Raw genomic sequence first — 18806 nt, forward strand, 5'->3', positions numbered from 1 at the left:
ATCATTCCGGTTAAGCCATCTTTCCATAGCAGAGGGTTCCAGTAGCTCCCTTGGTAGCGCTCGACTTCAGGTGGTCTGGAGTACAAGGGAGCTGTATTCTGGAGATGCTCGAGGGGTTCACGTCAGCCCGCTCGTAAAGATTACAAGTGCAAAGAGTACAACTCCTCGAGCGACTCCACATCCAGATCCCGGGCGATTAACGTCAGTTCTGACGTAACGGCCTGCTCCTACTATTCTGTGAAGAGCCAAATTTTGCTGGACCTGCAACTTCTCCCGCATAATTCGCGGGATGAGGTGACACCAGGCCGCAAATGCGTACGTGATAGGGGAACGGACGTACGTCTTATATATGCCGAACTTAGTCCTGACCGGAAACCCAGAAGCAAACACCGGCCGGAGGAGGAATCTCGCGTAGCAGCCACCGACCACCAACGCACCAACGCTGAATTGTAGGCGGTTATCCTCAAACTCTGGTCAATATTGACTCGAAGTACCGGATGCTAGATCTAAGCTCGACACTAGCGTCTCGGAGACTGTACTGTCCCGGGACGACTGTTGTGCGGACCGGACTGAAGAGAATAGCTGCGGTCTTCCCCACGTTGACCGCGACCCTCCATCGGTCCAGCCACTGGGGCAGTAAGTCCAATAGTTCTGCATCCTCGAGGGCCGCAGAGGGGAAGTTAGATGACGCAAAGTAGGCGCTGTCGTTGGCAAACAGCGAAGGCATGGCTGATTAGCTGCAGAAATAGGCATTTTTTTTAATTGGTTAGATAGGTGGACGAGCTCACAGCCCACCTGGTGTTAAGTAGTTACTGGAGCCCATAGACTTCTACAACGTATATGCGCCACCCAATTTGAGATATGAGTTTTAAGGCATAGTTACAACGGCTGCCCCACCCTTCAAACCGAAACGCATTACTGCTTCACGGCAGAAATAGGCAGGGTGGTGGTACCTACCCGTGCAGACTCAAGAGGGCGTATCATCAGTAATTACGAAAATTATAATTTTGTAGGTTTGATTTTTACACATTACACGATGTCATTCCTCCACCGTGGAAGTCAATCGTGAGCATTTGTTAAGTACATATTTTATTAGAAAAAATTTTCTCCGCTTGTGGGATTCGAACACCGGTGCATCGCTAGATACGAGTGCAGTGCAGTCTTATCCTTTAGGCCACGAAGACTTCAACGTCGACTATTCTTGAGTAAATCCATCTGTTGCCTTTAGGATTCGAAGGACAGAAAGAGATGGGCTATTGTCTTTCTCCAGGGCCAAAACCTATAATGAATTGCTCATCGTGTATATCGTGTTCATAATTTCAAATTAGACCATACTCTGTGGCTTTTCAATTAAATTAATTGTATGTTACTTACCTGATAGTTACCTGATAGTTAAGTAGTTTATTCAAGAAAACTTAGATATAAAACTGCTATAATTTTTAATTTGTGTTTAATGATTCCCAAGAGTCTTCGCGCGTGTTGTTGAAGCACGTTCATTGCTTAATATCTTTTTAAAATATATCTGATTCCATTTAAATATGAACGATTTCATGGTCGTAACATCTATATTGTTATTTATTAACGGCTTAGGGTGAGATTCTTATGGTTCTACTTATTTTAGTTAAGCATTTGAAGTATCTTTAATTTAAAATACTAATGCATTGTTTTACACTAGTTTGACTTTTACACTAGACGTGCAGCCTAACTTAAATCTCACCGTATCTTCCAAGCGGGTCGCGATTCCGATTTGGTAGTAGACTAATTCGCGAAGCAGCTGAGTTGTTAGGTCTCCCTTAGAGGCGCTCGGGTAGCTATTAGCAAATCCCACCCCTCCTGGCTGAACCCTTGCTCGCCCACCTGTCCTTGTGAAACTGAAAAGGCCTCCATGCGACCAGTAATTACTCAATCATAAAAAAAACGAATTTAACAACCTATAGGGTAATATAGACGTATTTTAAGATTACTCACTGTTTTTTATATTTACCAGTGAATCGGCAGCAGGCCCCAAAAAGCTAGTGGCGCCTATAAAACTGTATTTTCTTCCACCGTCGCCACCATGCAGGGCCGTCATGCTGACAGCGAGTGTCTTGGGAGTTGAACTTGAGTTGATAGCTGTGAACATTTTAGACAATGAACATAAAACACCGGAATACCTTAAGGTAAAGCTGATTAAGCTTGGATTTCTCAAGTCTCTGTACTAAACTTAAGTAGTTTTTACCATGCTTTAATAACATTATTATTAACAGCCCTACGTATTCTTTCAGGTTTGGTATTAGATTTGAATTTTTTAATGTAGTGTAATTTATGTCTAATGTAATAACAATAAACGTGATATTTTTTAGATGAATCCTCAACATACCATACCGACTATGGACGACAATGGATTTATTCTATGGGAAAGGTGACTATGACTTAATAATTTGATGAATGAAGGATTGACGGATGCGATTAAGCGATATTTATTCTTCTCTATACTATTTTTCTAAATTTTAAATGAGTTTAGGTTTCGAATGAGAACTTGAAGCAAACCTACATAATAATGTAGCCGCTTAATAATGCAATTTAACTACTGCATTTAATTAGTAAAAATTTGTGATAAGCCCAAACGAACAGATGTCAGTGCTCTCTGTTTCTGCGGCGAAACAATCATGGGTTTTATTTTAAAGAGTAAAACAAGGATTTTGTAGCACATATGAGATCTCAACCTGTAAAATGGGAGGTGTTATTAAGGCTTTAAGGTCTAACAGCCCCTTAAGGGCATAGACTTGTCTAACCATCTGTAATAGGGTTGAATAAAATTGGCGTATGAATCATTTAAAAATATACTACTACTATTCTTGTTTTTTGCGATTATGAGTAGAACGGCAAATTTTAGTGACAAAAACAAAATTTGTGTCCACCTTGATTTTCAGTCGAGCCATTCAAGCTTATTTGGTAAATGCGTATGGAAAGAACGATGCGTTGTACCCTAAGAACCCGCGCTTAAGAGCGATAATCGATCAAAGGCTTAACTTTGATCTTGGTACCTTATCAAGAAGATGGATAGATCTATATGTAAGTTTAACTTTACTTTATTTCAATACTAATAGGTTATCTTCTTGTGTGCCAGGAGCATAGTCAAGCCGCCGACTATTTTAAACCTGCAATCGATGACAAAATAAAGTAGTAGTAAAAGTAGAATTTAAAAGGTAAGGATTAAAATTATTAGTTAAGGAGAAAAGATCGTGTGGTTGTTAATTGGAAGTCCAAAGAAATAGCAATACGAGTACACCAGCTCATAACACACTAGGTTATGGTGGTATGGTCTCGCCATTCGACGCAGATAACCGTTTTCGAAACCGTTAACCACAATCACTGGAAAAGATCTGAATTTTTTTGTTACTTACATACTTTTGTTCTGTCATACAACCTTATTTATCTATTCCGTGGTCATACAGTTCTGATACACGGCGAAAATGTTTTATTACTACCGAACAATTATTTTATAGGTGCCAATGTTGATAAAAGGGGAACCATTTGACGACGAAAAAGGAGAAAAATTAAATGAGGCCCTGGAATTGCTCAATATTTTCCTTGAAGGCCACGCTTTCGTGGCAGGAGAGAATATGTCCATTGCTGATCTATCAATTGTCGTTACCATCTCTAATTTAGATGTAAGTATTCTAAACAGACAGAAATTAACCATATTTTGTTAGTAAATAACAATGGTAATAACCACATCCAAATAACCTCAGATTCATTCAATCATTGACTGTTTCTTTCATTGTAGGCAGTTGAATATGACCTTAGCTCTTATGATAATGTGAGAAAATGGTTCGAGAGGATGAAGATTGCTCTAAAACCTTACGATTATGAGGACATCGACCAGACCGGTGCAGAGATACTTGCCTCGTTTATAAATAAGGATGATGAATGATCACAAAAACATATCACCACCAAAACATTTGTCATATGTGTATCATGGAATAACGAGAATCATCTACTAGGGACTATTTAATTATATCTCAATCATGTTATATGCACATTGAAACATTATGTAATGAAAGTGACTTATTTGAAAATAAAAATACCATTACATCATAATTCAGGCTTTGTTTTTTTTTTAATTATCCCTATCCTATTAAGTTGACATCACAAAGCCTTTTCATAGTTATTTTGTTTTTGCTTTGGTTAGACAGACGAACTTACGACTCTTCTGGCTTAAAATGCAGCTATAGATGTCCATAGCCATCACAACCTGAATACTGCAACCCACGTTGAGATATAAGGTCAAAGTCTCAATTTACTTTTTTTCCTACCTATGCTGATAGGCTTGAGAGGCTATTACAGCTTCACTTTGACGTGTAGGTGAGCTCACGGGGCTCAAACCGGGAGTGTTGCTAACACTGGCCCTAGCAAGAGCAGTGCTTCGCAGAATTTACCACCGGATCGGAGACGCGTCCCGCTGAGAAGATCCGGCGAGAAACTCAATGGGCTGCCAAATTGACTAACAACTATTTCACGCATTAAAGCGAAACTATTAAAATAGACAGTGTAGTGGAACCCGAGCGTGCACATAATACCACATTACGCATCTAATACCCGATAATTTTATGTCATGTCCTTTGACAACTACATTAAAACACCATTCAGTAATATTTCAAGCAATATATCATGTAAATTTTAATAAAATACTGCATGTTTATTAAATTTTAACAATACGAAGTGCGTATGAATGATGACGATCAAATATGGTGTAGTTTAAACAAACAACGTCCGGTCTCACGAGAATCGAGCGCTTACATTAAGACATTTCTATAGGACAAAATGCATACAAAGTGCAAGCCAGCCAGCTCAATTACCAAAACAACACACAACACGATTGTTACAATCTAGAAAATCCAACAAAACGATCAAACACTTAACGATATTCATAAACAAAAGGGGAACGAAACAGCAATAGTTGAATAGTGGGTCGGTTTGTCGCGTCCCACTAGTTGCTTCTTGGGCTTCGATAGGTACATCACGTAGCGATTGCGAGGAAAATGTGTTTGCTTCTGTGAAGTGTTACGGCTGATGTGTTTTAAATTGAAAATTAACACAGGTGTGGATTTCCGTTCATCAAAATGATCGTCGCTGTTGGTATTTTAATTTTATTTTATATATTTATCTACTGTAACTTTTTGTAGTTAGTCGTATTAGTCGTCCAATGTTTGTTTTAAGGTATCGATGTTTGATTTAAATAGCTTGTTTGAAATTAAACAACGTCTAAACATCTAATTGTTTCTAAAATAATAATTTGATTGAGCTTGGGGCTACACCAAATAATCATCATTATACAATAATTGTTACATTTCCCTTGTTACTAAACTGTTTCCTCTCTAAATACAAAACTATAACAATATTTAAACAATTGTTATGTGAAATTCTATACGCCTTATAAGAGCTACGTCTAAAATACATCATTCATACGTGAATATGCAGGATGTGTTCATTGTTCGACTAAAAACGTTTATATTTTTCCAAGCGAACTCTAGATATCTTGGAAGTAATTTTAAATTATTATTTCGGATTGGTATTGATCAATCCACTCTTCGTGGATTAGTTGTTTTTCTATAAAATTCGTTGTAACTTTACCTTCATGTATCCATCCATTTAATCTTGCATCCTCTTTGCAACGACTGGGAAAATGTTGGTCTGCCCTCAAAGCAGCCGTAATGATTAAGGGGCTAGTGGAGTTGCTGCTATTACCTGTGAGGAACGTCTGAAGACATCAGTGCCTTCCATGGTACTCCCAATTTAAACTCGGTGGCCACTACACCAAAATCTATTGACTCTTGTTGTGATAATTTTATCAGGGTACGACAAAGCTAATGCATCAGAAGCAGCAGTAGCAGAAAAAGTGTAGAACACTAAAGGTCGTTCAGTGCAGCTAGGAATTACTCTAGATTCGTTAGATTAGTAGTCAGTGCGTGGTATTCCAGCTGGTACTGGCCATTATAGAAGAGAAAAAATCTGCCCAAAAACCTGAATCACACCATCGACATTTCCAAGATAATTTTTTTTTTTTTTGCTTAGTTGGGTGGACTAGCTCACAGCTCACCTGGTATTAAGTGGTTACTGGAGCCTATAGACATCTACGACGTAAATGCGCCACCCACCTTGAGATATAAGTTCTAAGATCTCAAGTATAGTTACAACGGCTGCCCCACCCTTCAAACCGAAACGCATTACTGTTTCACGGCAGAAATAGGTGGGGTGGTGGTACCGACCCGCGCGTGGATCTTACATACAAACAAGCTCCGAATAGCAAGATTTGAATTATAGGTCAACCGAGAAAAAACAGTGGCTAGTGTAATGTTCGATAATCTTATCACTATCGAACCTCTAGCTCAAAATGCAAAATGACACCTTGCTATGACCAGCTATGCATATGTTATAATGGGACTCAATGAAACAATGAATGAATCATCGTAATTATTTTAACAAAATTGTCTTAATACCTAATTGTTTTACTGATTTACAGAGGTTCATTTGCCTAGTTGGAATAATTTCAACGGCAGTGTCAGTTCAGTTCCAAACAAATCCTTCGTCAGATATGTCAGCAGACGAGACGAGCACACCGAAAAATAATAAAACTTTAGATGTCTCCGATGAAAGTGGACATGAATTAGAAGCGGACGTGGATGACATTAAAGAGAAAAAGTTCCTAGACGAAGCCATAAAAGCGATATTAGATCCTCATGCTTTTATTCCAAAAAACCAAGATGAACTCGAAAGTTACAAACTCCAATTAGATGAATTAAACAAATCTAATATAAGTTTAGATTCATTCTTAAGCGAAATGGATAATTTAAGTCTTGAAGTATGCAAAACATCCCAAAAAGCATTGTGGTCTTATGTATCTGATATCAACAATGAAACTAAAAAGAACAAAATGGTGAGAAACGTATGTTGTAATATTGGCCTCGATGGAGAAACTCTCAATTAGTAGTGCTCCGTAATTTATGGTTTCATTAACGTAACTGCGCAAATTACATTTTTAGGTTAGAATAACTGCAGAGGAAGACGAAATTAAGAAACAGTACTGGAATATTTTGAAGACAAAATATTTAAGAGATGACACAGTTAAGAATGATCGTAATTACCAGCGTAAAATTAGAATTATAAAAGAACGTGGAACTAACGTACAGATGCCACAAAGCAAGGTGAGCTAATAATAAAATTTTATTATTAATGTAACTCAGGTAGATGTTAAAAATAAATGTTTATTTACTGCCATAGATTTGCAGACGGAGTCCGACTGGTGTTTAGTAGTTAGTAGAACACACATCACAACGTGAATATCACCCTCCCCCAGATTTTAATTAGGTCTAAGTATCAATTATTATTCTAAAACGGCTGTCTCATCTTTTAAACCGCATGACAGCTTCACGACACAGTATTTAAAGGGCTTTTAAAATTACATTCTGACCAAACGAAGTGTACTGCAAATATATTAATAAAATAAAAATATGTAAAATATTTAAAAATTATTGGCAGCTACCCTTTTTGGTACTAAATTCATGTGGCAGCCACTTCTGCTTTCCTTTTTTAAATAAAAATAAAAATCGGTTGTCGATAATTGAACGTGACAACGTCATAAGAAAATACTGATGGAATGGTTTCATTTTTCAATTATCGCAATTGTCGTTGCTATAAACAATTGACACCACATTCACTTTTCACTGAACTTCATACTTGACGAAAACATGTACGTCTCAGAGCGAGGTAACGCCGCATGAGTTATGTTTTTTCGTGCGTGCAGCCGACTCCATCGAATTATAAGAGATTGTCACGTCAATAAAAATTATATAGTTAATTCGTCATACACTTAGACACAACGGCTAGCTAGTTAGCACGATATACCTACGCATTTATTATACAGTTAAAAATAATCAAACGAGGACATCTTCATCTTCCACTTCAACTTACAAAATAATACTGGTGGTAGGACCTCTTGTGAGTCCGCGCGGGTAGGTACCACCGCCCTGCCTATTTCTGCCGTGAAGCAGTAATGCGTTTCGGTTTGAAGGGTGGGGCAGCCGTTGTAACTATACTGAGATCTTAGAACTTATATCTCAAGGTGGGTGGAGCATTTACGTTGTAGATGTCCATGGGCTCCAGTAACCACTTAACACCAGGTGGGCTGTGAGCCGGTCCACACATCTAAGCAATAAAAAAGAAAAAAAAAAGAATACTCATAAATTTAAAGCTACCTTTCATATTTTAGCAAAGAGAAGAAATAGACTTAATGCAAAGAATATGGAGTCGCGTATCGTTATGTGCTTACAATACTTCATGTAACAATGAAGATTCCATTCGATCCATGAGCGGTTAGTATTGTTCTTCATTTTATTTGTAGTTTCCGTTTGATCTTTACTGTATTCTGATAATACAAAAAAAAAAAATTATTGTGCCATAACCAATGATATTTTATATGTAAAATGAAGCAGATATGTTTCAAGCGCACGTCAAGTGAAAACAGGCCAATTGGGACGTTTCGTCTTTAGCCGCGTCTAAACATTACTTCAGTGCGTCTAAACAAATGCAATAATAATATTACAAGTGCAATCGTTCCAATGATAGCTATCTTTTTTACTCACGCGCTTATCCCATATTTTGTACTTTTCATTAATGCTACTTGTCAACATGTGTGTGCACTATATCGGTAGGTATGTAGATATATATGGCGCGATCAGATTTGAAGAGTCAGTTACTATGAAGATAACATATTATCTGTTGTATAAAAAATCATTGGCCATAACATAAATATAATTAAATGTCAGTAAAGGTACCGGAGACGGGGTGTACATTGCATTAATTTTATACTTTTAAATTGTACAAATCATTTTTCTTTGCTTCTCTTGCCTAAAAGGGTGAACTTTTGAATAGATTTGTATTTATTTTCACATTTTGACTCGATAGGTGGCGCGTTTTATATACTAGATAATTGAGTCGTCTATTATCAAAGGTGGCAATCTGTGTATTTGGACAAAAAAATGTTATTGATATGGCGATACAGATTGATTTGAATATAATCGTCTCCTTCAAAGAATACGGTTCAAAACCTGCATTAAATAAAGGTTAATACTTAACCTGTTATTTATCTAAGATATCGTTCAGAAGAGTTTTGTGACTGCCAATGGAATACAAAGTCAATAATTCGTTTTTCTGATTTACCAATAATTGTCCAAAAGTCACATTGCCGGCTTTGATAATAGTCGACTCAATTATAATATATCGCTTTTAATATTTTATCGTAGTCTTAGTTGCATTAGATCAGCAGCTACATTGCCTTTCAATCCAGAGTATAGGACTGAGTAAAAACTTTAAAAGCTAGATTCTTAACAGAAATAGATAACGGCACGCAACGTAATCATATTAACAAAGTACATACTTAGTGCGAGTTTTTTAACTTCTATTAATTATTTCTTATTTTTAACTTCTCATATGAGCAATAAAATAACCCATTACAATTAAAATTTTTACGTTTCAGATGTCATTGCAATATTCAAAACGAGCAATGATTCCAAAGAATTGGCATATTACTGGAAAGCTTTTCGCGACATGACAGGCCGAAAGATTCGTCCAATATTTAAAGACTACGTTACGAGAATGAACGCCGTAGCGAAATCGGAGAATTTCAGTGACGCAGGTGAAATGTGGCGGCTTTCTTACGATGACAATAATTTCGTTGAAACTGTGAAAACGATTTGGAATGAAATGAAACCGTTGTATAACCTCATACGCGACTATGTGAGATTAAAGCTGAAATCTTATTATCCTGAGGACATTAAAAGTGATACTAATTGTATACCGGCACATCTATTAGGTATGTTTCGATTTCAATATACATTTCATTGTGCCTGATAAAATTGAATAGCATTTCTTTCGTTTAGTAATAAGCACAAGACATATATTATTTCTTAGCACCCCCTGCCCCGCCGTTACCGTGACCGCTACCGTAGACAGGAATAGCCTAGGGGCCTGGTCTCTCTGTACCACGCTGGCTAGACGGGTTGGTACAGGGTTTAATTTCGAGTTTTCCTTCTCTTGCACTGGTTTCTTGTGCATATTCCCATAGTCGGTTCTTACGACTCCCTGGGATAGTATAGGGGTGGTGACACATTGTATTCTTACTCCGTCACCACACGGACGCGAATATCGGACGGCCGATGGGGCAGAAAGATCCTCGAGTGGAGACCACGTACTGGCAAACGCAGTGTGGGACGGCCACCTACTAGATGAACCGACGACCTAGTGAAAATTGCTGGGTCACGTTGGATGCAGGTGACAACGGACCGGCCGCACTGGATATCAGTTGGAGAGGCCTATGTTCAGCACTGGACAGGCTGAGATGATGATGGTGATGATGAGATATTATTTCAATATACAGCATATAAAAAGAACGTGAATATTTTAAGCTTTTTTGCTGATAGCCTAGAGAGGCTATATCAGCGTTACCCTAGCTTGTAGGTTAGCTCTCGGTGCTCAAACCGGCGAGAAACTCAGTGGGCTGTGTCTGTGGGTTAATTTGTTTTAAGCTATCAGCCTGTTCTAGGAAACCTATGGGCACAAGAATGGCAGGCGATTTATCCAAAAGTCATAGCGTATCCGAAACACTATCGACACAAAACGTTCACTCAAGGTCTGAAATCGAAAGATTTGTTCGACGCCGTTGATTTATTTCATCAATCATTGGGCTTTGACTCCGCAAATGACTCTTATAAGGATATCAGTGATGGCGTTCCTTCAGCCAATTGCCTGCCTTCGAGTCACGACATGTGCGACGGTGTTAATTACAAGTGAGTTGCATTTTGATGGTTTAAGTAAATAGTTACAGTAGTATCAATAGATCTAATGACCTAAGACATGGTTACGGACCTACAACATGACTGATATCCCATGTCGAATGAAATGGAAATCGCAATGGCAATTAAGGCAGAAATAACAAAGAAAAGATAGATATTGTGGATAAAGTTAGGTAATTAAGTGAAGATATTTGGAATACTGACGGTAGATAGGTAGGTAGTAAAGGAACAAGGAGTCGTATTACTGAAGCCGGACAGCTGGTTGGCTATATTTCAATGATATACATATATCAATGAGAAATTGACAATGGGCTGCAATAATGATAATAATAAGAAAAATGTCGTCTTTGTTTGTAGGTCCATTTTATTTTCCAAATATAGGTAACCCCGACAAAGCCACAAAATATGTATTCATAAAGAATCTAGATCTTGAGTTTGTTACTAGTGATTATTGTTGAATTTTGATCATTCGGCGAAAAATAAATCTATAAAATCCTCCAGCTTGTATCACATTTAACATTAAATAAAAAGAGAGTTAATTTATTTTTTAAGTACCTCAATAACATAAAAGTGTTAATTAGAAATGAACATAATATAATTTGTATTGAGTAATTTGGTTATAAGAACGAGCACAAGATTAAACCGTAAATATAGAATCGTATCAACGACGATAGGACAATAAAATATTTGTTAGAAATAATAGAGCTTCTTGTAAAAAAAATACATGTAAATGATATTTAAATTAGTCAGGTTAACCCTTTTGAGGAACTTTCATCCAAACTAAATATGTACTGGTCAGTGAGAATAGTAAATGAGGAGAAATGTATCCAATGTGAAAATATTCAGGCTACGTAATTAATATAAACTTAGTTTATAGTAAACGAATGTATTCTAATACATAGGTATATAAAATATGTATTAATATATAAAAATGAACTGAAATTTGAAAGAAAAATAATTATTTAAGCGAATTAATTTCTATCAGGCATATCGGCCTTTAACTAGATCGTAAATTCTAGATCTAAAAGTACACAATTGTATTGTATTTTTCGGAAAGCTATTGTCTTTCTCCGACCTCAAAAACTGAGCATTTGTTATCGTACATAAGTCGCTTAACACGTCCCGTGGAGTATTTTTAAGTTTTAACTAGGGCAACTAAATACTCGATCCTTTGTTTGAGATCACACGATGCTACTATGTCATGTTCAAATTCCGCAGGCTGGTACTAATTTTTTAAATATAAAGGTGCTTTACATGTAACTACACTTGAGACCTTAGAACTTGTATCTCAAGGTGGGTGGCGCATTTACGTTGTGAATGTCTACGGGCTCCAGTAACCACACTAGGTGGGCTGTGAGCTCGTCCACTCATCTTGCTTAGATAAAAAAAAAGTGCTTAACGGTAGGCAGCGGCTTGGCTCTGCCCCTGGCATTGCTGAAGTCAATGGGCGACGGTAATCACTTACCATCAGGTGGGCCGTACGCTCGTCGGCTTACAAGGGCAATAGAAAAAATGTGCTACGACTTCCGACTGAGGTCCGAGACGAAAGAATCAGAACCTGTATTAAAATTCTAATTTACCTTATGTAAAGACAGTTGAGTAGGTTAATAAGATATTCGTTTTTCAAATATCTTACACGTGTCCCAACGTAATATAAGAATTAAGACGTTTTGAATTAGTATAAACTTTGTCCTTTTAAACTTGCAGGATTAAATGGTGCGGTGATAAAATCACAGATGTAGAGGTGGCCTTATCGCAAGCGGCAAGACTTCTGGGTCATGTTCAGTACTTTAAGCATTACAAGGATTTATCGCCTTTGTATAGAGACGGACCGAATCCAGGTATCGATATTTAAGGATTTTAATTCATTTCACTATTGGAATAGAAAGTATTTTGATATCTAAAATAAATGTGGATACTTGCTGGTTTCCCAGCCAATTAAATATGTAATTTGAACCTCGAATGTAGACATTATCTAACTAACCGTTTTAAAAATCATGTTTATTCAAAGAGTCATGCTAAATTTAGTTTTATAATAGCGTTTCACGATGCAATCTCGGACATCGTTGCGGTGCAGTTAACCTTGCCAGACCATCTAAAGACCTTGAACTTAGTGAAGGCATCAACTGGCCGAGAGGTTACAATAAACCATCTTCTCTGGCTGGCTCTAGAGAAAATACCTCTAATGGCGTACGCGTACGTTTTGGATACATGGAGATGGGATATATTCGGGAATAGTAGTTTGGAAAACTGGAATGCACACTGGTGGGATCTACGGTAATTTTATTTTGCTTTTATTTATTTATTAATACGTTTAACGTTCCTAGTGATTCCGATACTTTTTTTATTGCTTAGAGGGGTGAACGAGCTCACAGCCCACCTGGTGTTGAGTGGTTACTGGAGCCCATTGACATCTACAACGTAAATGCGCCACTCACCTTGAGATATGTTCTAAGGTGTCAGTATAGTTACAACGGCTGCCCCATCCTTCAAACCGAAACGCATTACTGCTTCACGGCAGAAATAGGCAGAGTGGTGGTAGCTGCCCGTGCGGACTCACAAGAGGTCCTACCATCAGTAATATTAATATTAAGCGATACTAAGCGACGTTTGAAGTTTCAATCCCAAGAAAACCCTAGGAAGGAAGCGGGGATACTTTTTAGAATAATTGAGAATGTACAGGTTACCCTATTTATTTCTGATATGAAATATTCTTGCATTCATGCGAGACGTCGGGCTCAAGTCTTATTACTTAAGTCTCAGACTTAAGTCTTAAGTCGTGGTATTTTTTTGTTTCCTGTAATTCTTACTGCCGTATTAATTGATGTAGAATCTCTTTTATAGCAGTATTTATAACAAATTTGTTACGTTGTAACAAAATTTGTCACAAAATTTGTTATTTTTGTATTTAACATAAAAATTTAACATACACAATAAGTAATTTTTATGATTTCTGCGAATCGTAGACATAATTAATACTTTTTTACATATGAAGTCGTCGTGGCCTTAAGGATAAGACGTCCGGTGCATTCTTATATGGCGATGCAACGATGTTCGAATCCCGCAGGCGGGTACCAATTTTTCTAATGAAATACGTACTTAACAATTGTTCACGATTGACTTCCACGGTGAATGAATAACATCGTGTAATAAAAATCAAACCCGCAAAAATTATAATTTGCGTAATTACTGGTGGTAGGACCTCTTGTGAGTCCGCACGGGTAGGTACCACCGCCCCGCCTATTTCTGCCGTGAAGCAGTAATGCGTTTCGGTTTGAAGGGTGGGGCAGCCGTTGTAACTATACTGAGATCTTAGAACTTATATCTCAAGGTGTGTGGCGCATTTACGTTGTAGATGTCTATGGGCTCCAGTAACCCCTTAACACCAAGTGGGCTGTGAGCTCGTCCACACATCTAAGCAATAAAAAAAAATGGTAATTTTCCTAGTTAATATTTTTAACAATATGACATTTCTTCACCGTGAAAACGTGTTTGCCATAAGTACAAATAGTTAAATTAGCCAATCTACACCAGCTGTTTTATTCATAAGGTCACGAATACTTAAAAATGTAGGTGAAGAGGACATTAGTAAAGTTAATGTTGTGAATACGAATACAACATAATCTTGCTTCACGACACAGTTACAAAAAATACAAAGCTCGTTAGATTCTTTGTCATTGACAGAGCCTTTATTTATTACAATGTATCAAAGATCCAAATCGGCCTTTGTAAAAATATGTATATACATCATAAAAACTTATACCACATTTCAGGACAAAAGAGACAGGCGTGTCACCTCCGGTGTTGAGGAACGAAAGCGATTTGGACCCTGCCGCCAAATATCACGTTGTGTCACATGTTCAATACATCACGTGAGTAAAAACTTTAAGCTTTACATTAGGCGATTCAATGACTTTATGGCGGAGGAAGGTATAATAGTGTTTTTATTTTATTTTATTAACTGTGTACCTATATGATCTGTGTGTTTAGTGCGAGTTTTTTAACGTTCTAGATAGTGTAAAAGTTAACTCAAAGTATTCAGTTGGAACAGCGCCCCTAGCGGCACACGTAGGCAAACAAATTTTTAGTTAACTTTTACGCTATCGAGAACGTCAAAAACTCGCACTGTTGAAAACATTTATATTTTATTAGTAGTGCCTGTCTTTCGTTTTTGAGGGTTTTATGTAATGAGAGACTGGTTAATCCAAAACTCATCTGATTTCAAGTAGTTACTTGAACACATGGACTTCAACATATTGGATTTAGGATCCACATTATAATGTCTTTTCCTTCCTAAATTCGTGCGGACCTGGTCCCTAAGTAGCAACCATACTTTGGCGATGGAAAGGCATACCGAAAACCCGTACAGGAAGCCGCATTACCCTACTAATTTCTGCCTCGCCGCATTCGTGTGGTTTTGTACGGGGACCAGAATTGGGGTCTTTTTTTTATTGCTTAGATGGATGGACGAGCTCACAGCCCACCTGGTGTTAAGTTGCTACTGGAGCCCATAGATATCTACAACGTAAATGCGCCACCCACCTTGAGATATAAGTTCTAAGGTCTCAGTATAGTTCCAACGGCTGCCCCGCCCTTCAAACCGAAACGCATTACTGCTTCACGGCAGAAATAAAGCCTTTTTACAATTAGTACGGATTACTGTGAGCGAGGGTAGGAATTATTACTGTGTTTACTGCCATGAAACATTCATGCGTTCCGATTTTAAGGCCCCCTATTTAATACAGTTGAAAATTCGTTCTAAAATCTTGAAAAGTGCGGAGGCACTAACGTTATGGATTATAGAAGCTTCATATTATGTTTCCGACAGCCTTTCACAATCATATACCATGGGTATCGGTTAGTAACCTGTTACAGTTACTCCTTAGAGTATTACCATGATTTCTCAGTTGTTTTTCTTTACAAGTGATTTTGTTAATTTTACACAGGTACCTAATATCTCACGTTCTGGAATTTCAAATTTTGTTCTCTCTCTGCAAAAAAGTTAACCACACGGGACCACTCCATGAATGCTCTTTGTACGGGCATAAGGAAGTAGGAAAATTGTTAAGGTGAGGACACAGGAAATATGAAAACACTCTTTTGAATCTTAATAAGAGCTATGAATAATTGTTCATCCAATTTGGTTCGTATAGTACCTACTTAAATTTATGAATAAATTCTGTAATTAAATCATATCAAAAAGGTTAGTCAACATCACAGGAAACCGAAGAGCTGGCAGCTACCTCGGACAAAGAATCAGTCCAGCTATTCAAAGGGGGAACGCTGCCAGTATCTTCGGAGCCTTGCCTAAAGTGACTCCTTTGAATACTATATTTTAGTTATTATATTTGTTTTTTAGTTTTAGTTTAATTTTTCGTTATTAGTAATTTATAAAATAAAAGTGGTTTTGTATGAGTTTAATGTCCAATCCTTTGTTCTTCAAATCTTTTTCATAGCGTCTTCTATTAAAACCAATAGATAATCATATCATATATTTATATCCCGTGATATTAAAGGAATGGTAAAATTAAGTAAATGGTTATTTTGTTCTTCAAGTCTTAGTGTACCGCCAGATAATTTTAAGGGAAAACGTCTATATTTAACATCTATAGCTTTCAATTTCTGCTGTGCATGGATTTCATTTAACACAAGATGAGCGGTTAGCTCTTCTGCTCGTGCATGGATAAGATTATAAAAATATCAACACTAACATGTTTATTTACTTTAAGCAGTAAAATCAAACTTTATTAAAGTTAGGTAATCAAGGACTGAAATTCGTGAAATGCTGTTTAAAAATAGTAAGCTTAGATTTATACATTAGTTGTTTGGGATTGTAGTTCAATACCTGTGCAAATCATTTAGTAATACAGCTTCTTGTTGACACTAGACGTCTGTGAAGACAAAAAATATTGCAATCGACGCGAATGCTATTTAACAAACTGATATATTTTTTGTACTGTTGTATAAACAAGCTGTATTTGATTTACTCTTGTTTTTTGTTATGATTTCCTTTAGTGTAAAAGATAATGTCATTATGACTTTAACGTCAACCTTTTAGCAGCGTATAGCAATAGCAATCTACTTGTTCACATTCGAGAGTTAATTGTTAAAGATATTTAAAAAAATAAATGACTCAGATTATTATATAAAAAAACCCTGAAATAAGTGACAATCACATTCTGTAAATGTTAGACCTCTAAATCAATACAGCAGTACTGAGTTTTATTGCATTAATTTAACTTATTAAGGACACAAGGCCAGAAGTAATAGTAAAATAATGTTTCCTACCAGCAATGGCATGGCACTGGGTGCAAGTGAAGATTGGAACACTGTGCTCGAAACAATGACCGGGGAAAGACAATTATCGACCGAAGGAATCCTAGAATACTTTTCGATTCTCGAAGATTTCTTAAGAAAAGAAAACTTACGTTTAGCTGCAGTAGTAGAAGATATGGATAAAAGTGCTCCGATAGTAGTGGGAGCTATAGTTGTGTTTCTAACAGTACTTATTATTGTATTGTACTGTGCTAAGAAACATGATCTTGGAAGAAAAATGCGTTCATTTTGTGGTCTAACTAAAAACGGCTCTCTTGATATAGTTACCAATGAGGTACCTCAAAGTAAAACAAACGATATCGAAGGTATTGTCGAAGATAAAGTTTGACGCCGATCTATTAGCCACGAATAATGTTAAAATTAAATAGATATATTGTTATTGAGTATATTAATGATTTAGTACTGCAAAAGTTCGATAGTGATTGACTGATATTGTAATTATGTTAAAATAAATGTTATTAATTTTGAAATGTTGTTCTTAATTTAAAAACACTTCCCGTTTCTTAGTTTGCTGTTTTTTTTACTAGACTTTTGTGTGATTGGGTATAGATTAATAATTTTGATGAAAATTTTGGATATTTTATATTGTGCAGACATAATACACGTGGATGCCATAGTTATTTTTTTAATTTTTTATTGCCGTATAAGCAGACGATCATATGGCCCGCCTGATGGTGAGTGATCACCATCGCTTATGGACGTCAGCAATGCCAGGGGCAGAGCCAAGCAGCTGCCTACCGTTTAAATAACTGCCTACCGTCATAGACATTGTATTGTTAATGTAACGCCCATACTCAGATATATCGTTCGGATCCCAATTTGAAAATAGATATTTCGCGGGAATAATGGGCTGTATACTCCCTCTTGGCTGAGCATGTAGAGACACAGTTTATTAGCCCATGCAGTTTTGTACATCGCTTGATATAGTCAGTCGTACATAGCCCACCCGACACGTCAGACACTTGTGACAATATACGGAGTAAAATTGGAACTAGTTTTATTTATAAAGTTAACACCCATTAGAACCCGTGCACCGTTTGCTTACCGTTTGCTCACCCACATGTCCTTTATAAGCTGCATTTCAGTGAAATTACTCCAATCTAGATTCTTCAATAATTAAGGAACTGTCGCAGACGAAAATTCTCATACCTATTCTGTGCCTGTCCTATCCAATCACTCCATTATGCGGCATTCCATCTGTCCTATGCGGCGTGTTCATTAATTTTGTTTGTTATTTCTTGATGTATTTGGCTACAATCTGTTGGCGCAGGCATATGGACCCAACGCGATAAGAAATAGTCATGGCTCGCGCTAATATTGCCAGTTATCTTGACACATGTGATCGAAGCGTAATTCGTATTGTATAACCTACCCTTAGAACTGAAAAGCATGACGATTCGCGGCAGAACTATATAGGTAGAATTGTGCAGGTAGTCTATTGTGGACGTATATGGATCCAGTGAGACACACGAAGCTCATAATATACCCAATCAGCACCGATTTCGCAAATTTATAAATTTTGCGTGAATTTTTATTAATATACGACTTCGATCAACAATAGTACTATTGTTGATCGAAGATATACGATGTTATTTCTTCATGGGAGAAGTTGTTCGTGAACATTTGTTAGATATGTAA

The 18806-nt window shown here is 37.1% G+C and overlaps 1 protein-coding gene across 3 annotated transcripts; it reads left to right on the forward strand.

The window, feature by feature from the left end:
- The first annotated feature begins 4530 nt into the window (after positions 1 to 4530).
- LOC101735566 (angiotensin-converting enzyme) lies at positions 4531 to 17638 on the forward strand. 3 transcript variants are annotated; one of them, XM_004930625.5, is made up of 11 exons: positions 4531 to 5117; positions 6506 to 6919; positions 7026 to 7187; positions 8252 to 8354; positions 9518 to 9853; positions 10583 to 10826; positions 12540 to 12673; positions 12872 to 13109; positions 14606 to 14704; positions 15779 to 15901; positions 17124 to 17638. In XM_004930625.5, exons 1-11 carry the CDS (start codon positions 5106 to 5108, stop codon positions 17494 to 17496), a joined length of 2238 nt encoding a protein of 745 aa, XP_004930682.1. In that variant the 5' UTR covers positions 4531 to 5105; the 3' UTR covers positions 17497 to 17638. The 3 variants fall into 3 exon arrangements, with proteins under 3 accessions (XP_004930682.1, XP_021206566.1, XP_021206565.1); XM_021350891.3 differs by having other exon boundaries at positions 4857 to 5083; XM_021350890.3 differs by lacking the exon at positions 4531 to 5117 and adding an exon at positions 5461 to 5767.
- Positions 17639 to 18806: the final 1168 nt, after the last annotated feature.

Source organism: Bombyx mori, chromosome 6 (assembly GCF_030269925.1).
Source record: "Bombyx mori chromosome 6, ASM3026992v2".
Lineage (NCBI taxonomy): Eukaryota > Metazoa > Arthropoda > Insecta > Lepidoptera > Bombycidae > Bombyx > Bombyx mori.

Coding starts and splice junctions, on each gene's coding strand:
- LOC101735566 (XM_004930625.5), top strand. Junction 8,355..9,517: donor TTCCATTCGATCCATGAGCG/GTTAGTATTGTT, acceptor TTTACGTTTCAG/ATGTCATTGCAATATTCAAA. Junction 12,674..12,871: donor TAGAGACGGACCGAATCCAG/GTATCGATATTT, acceptor GTTTTATAATAG/CGTTTCACGATGCAATCTCG.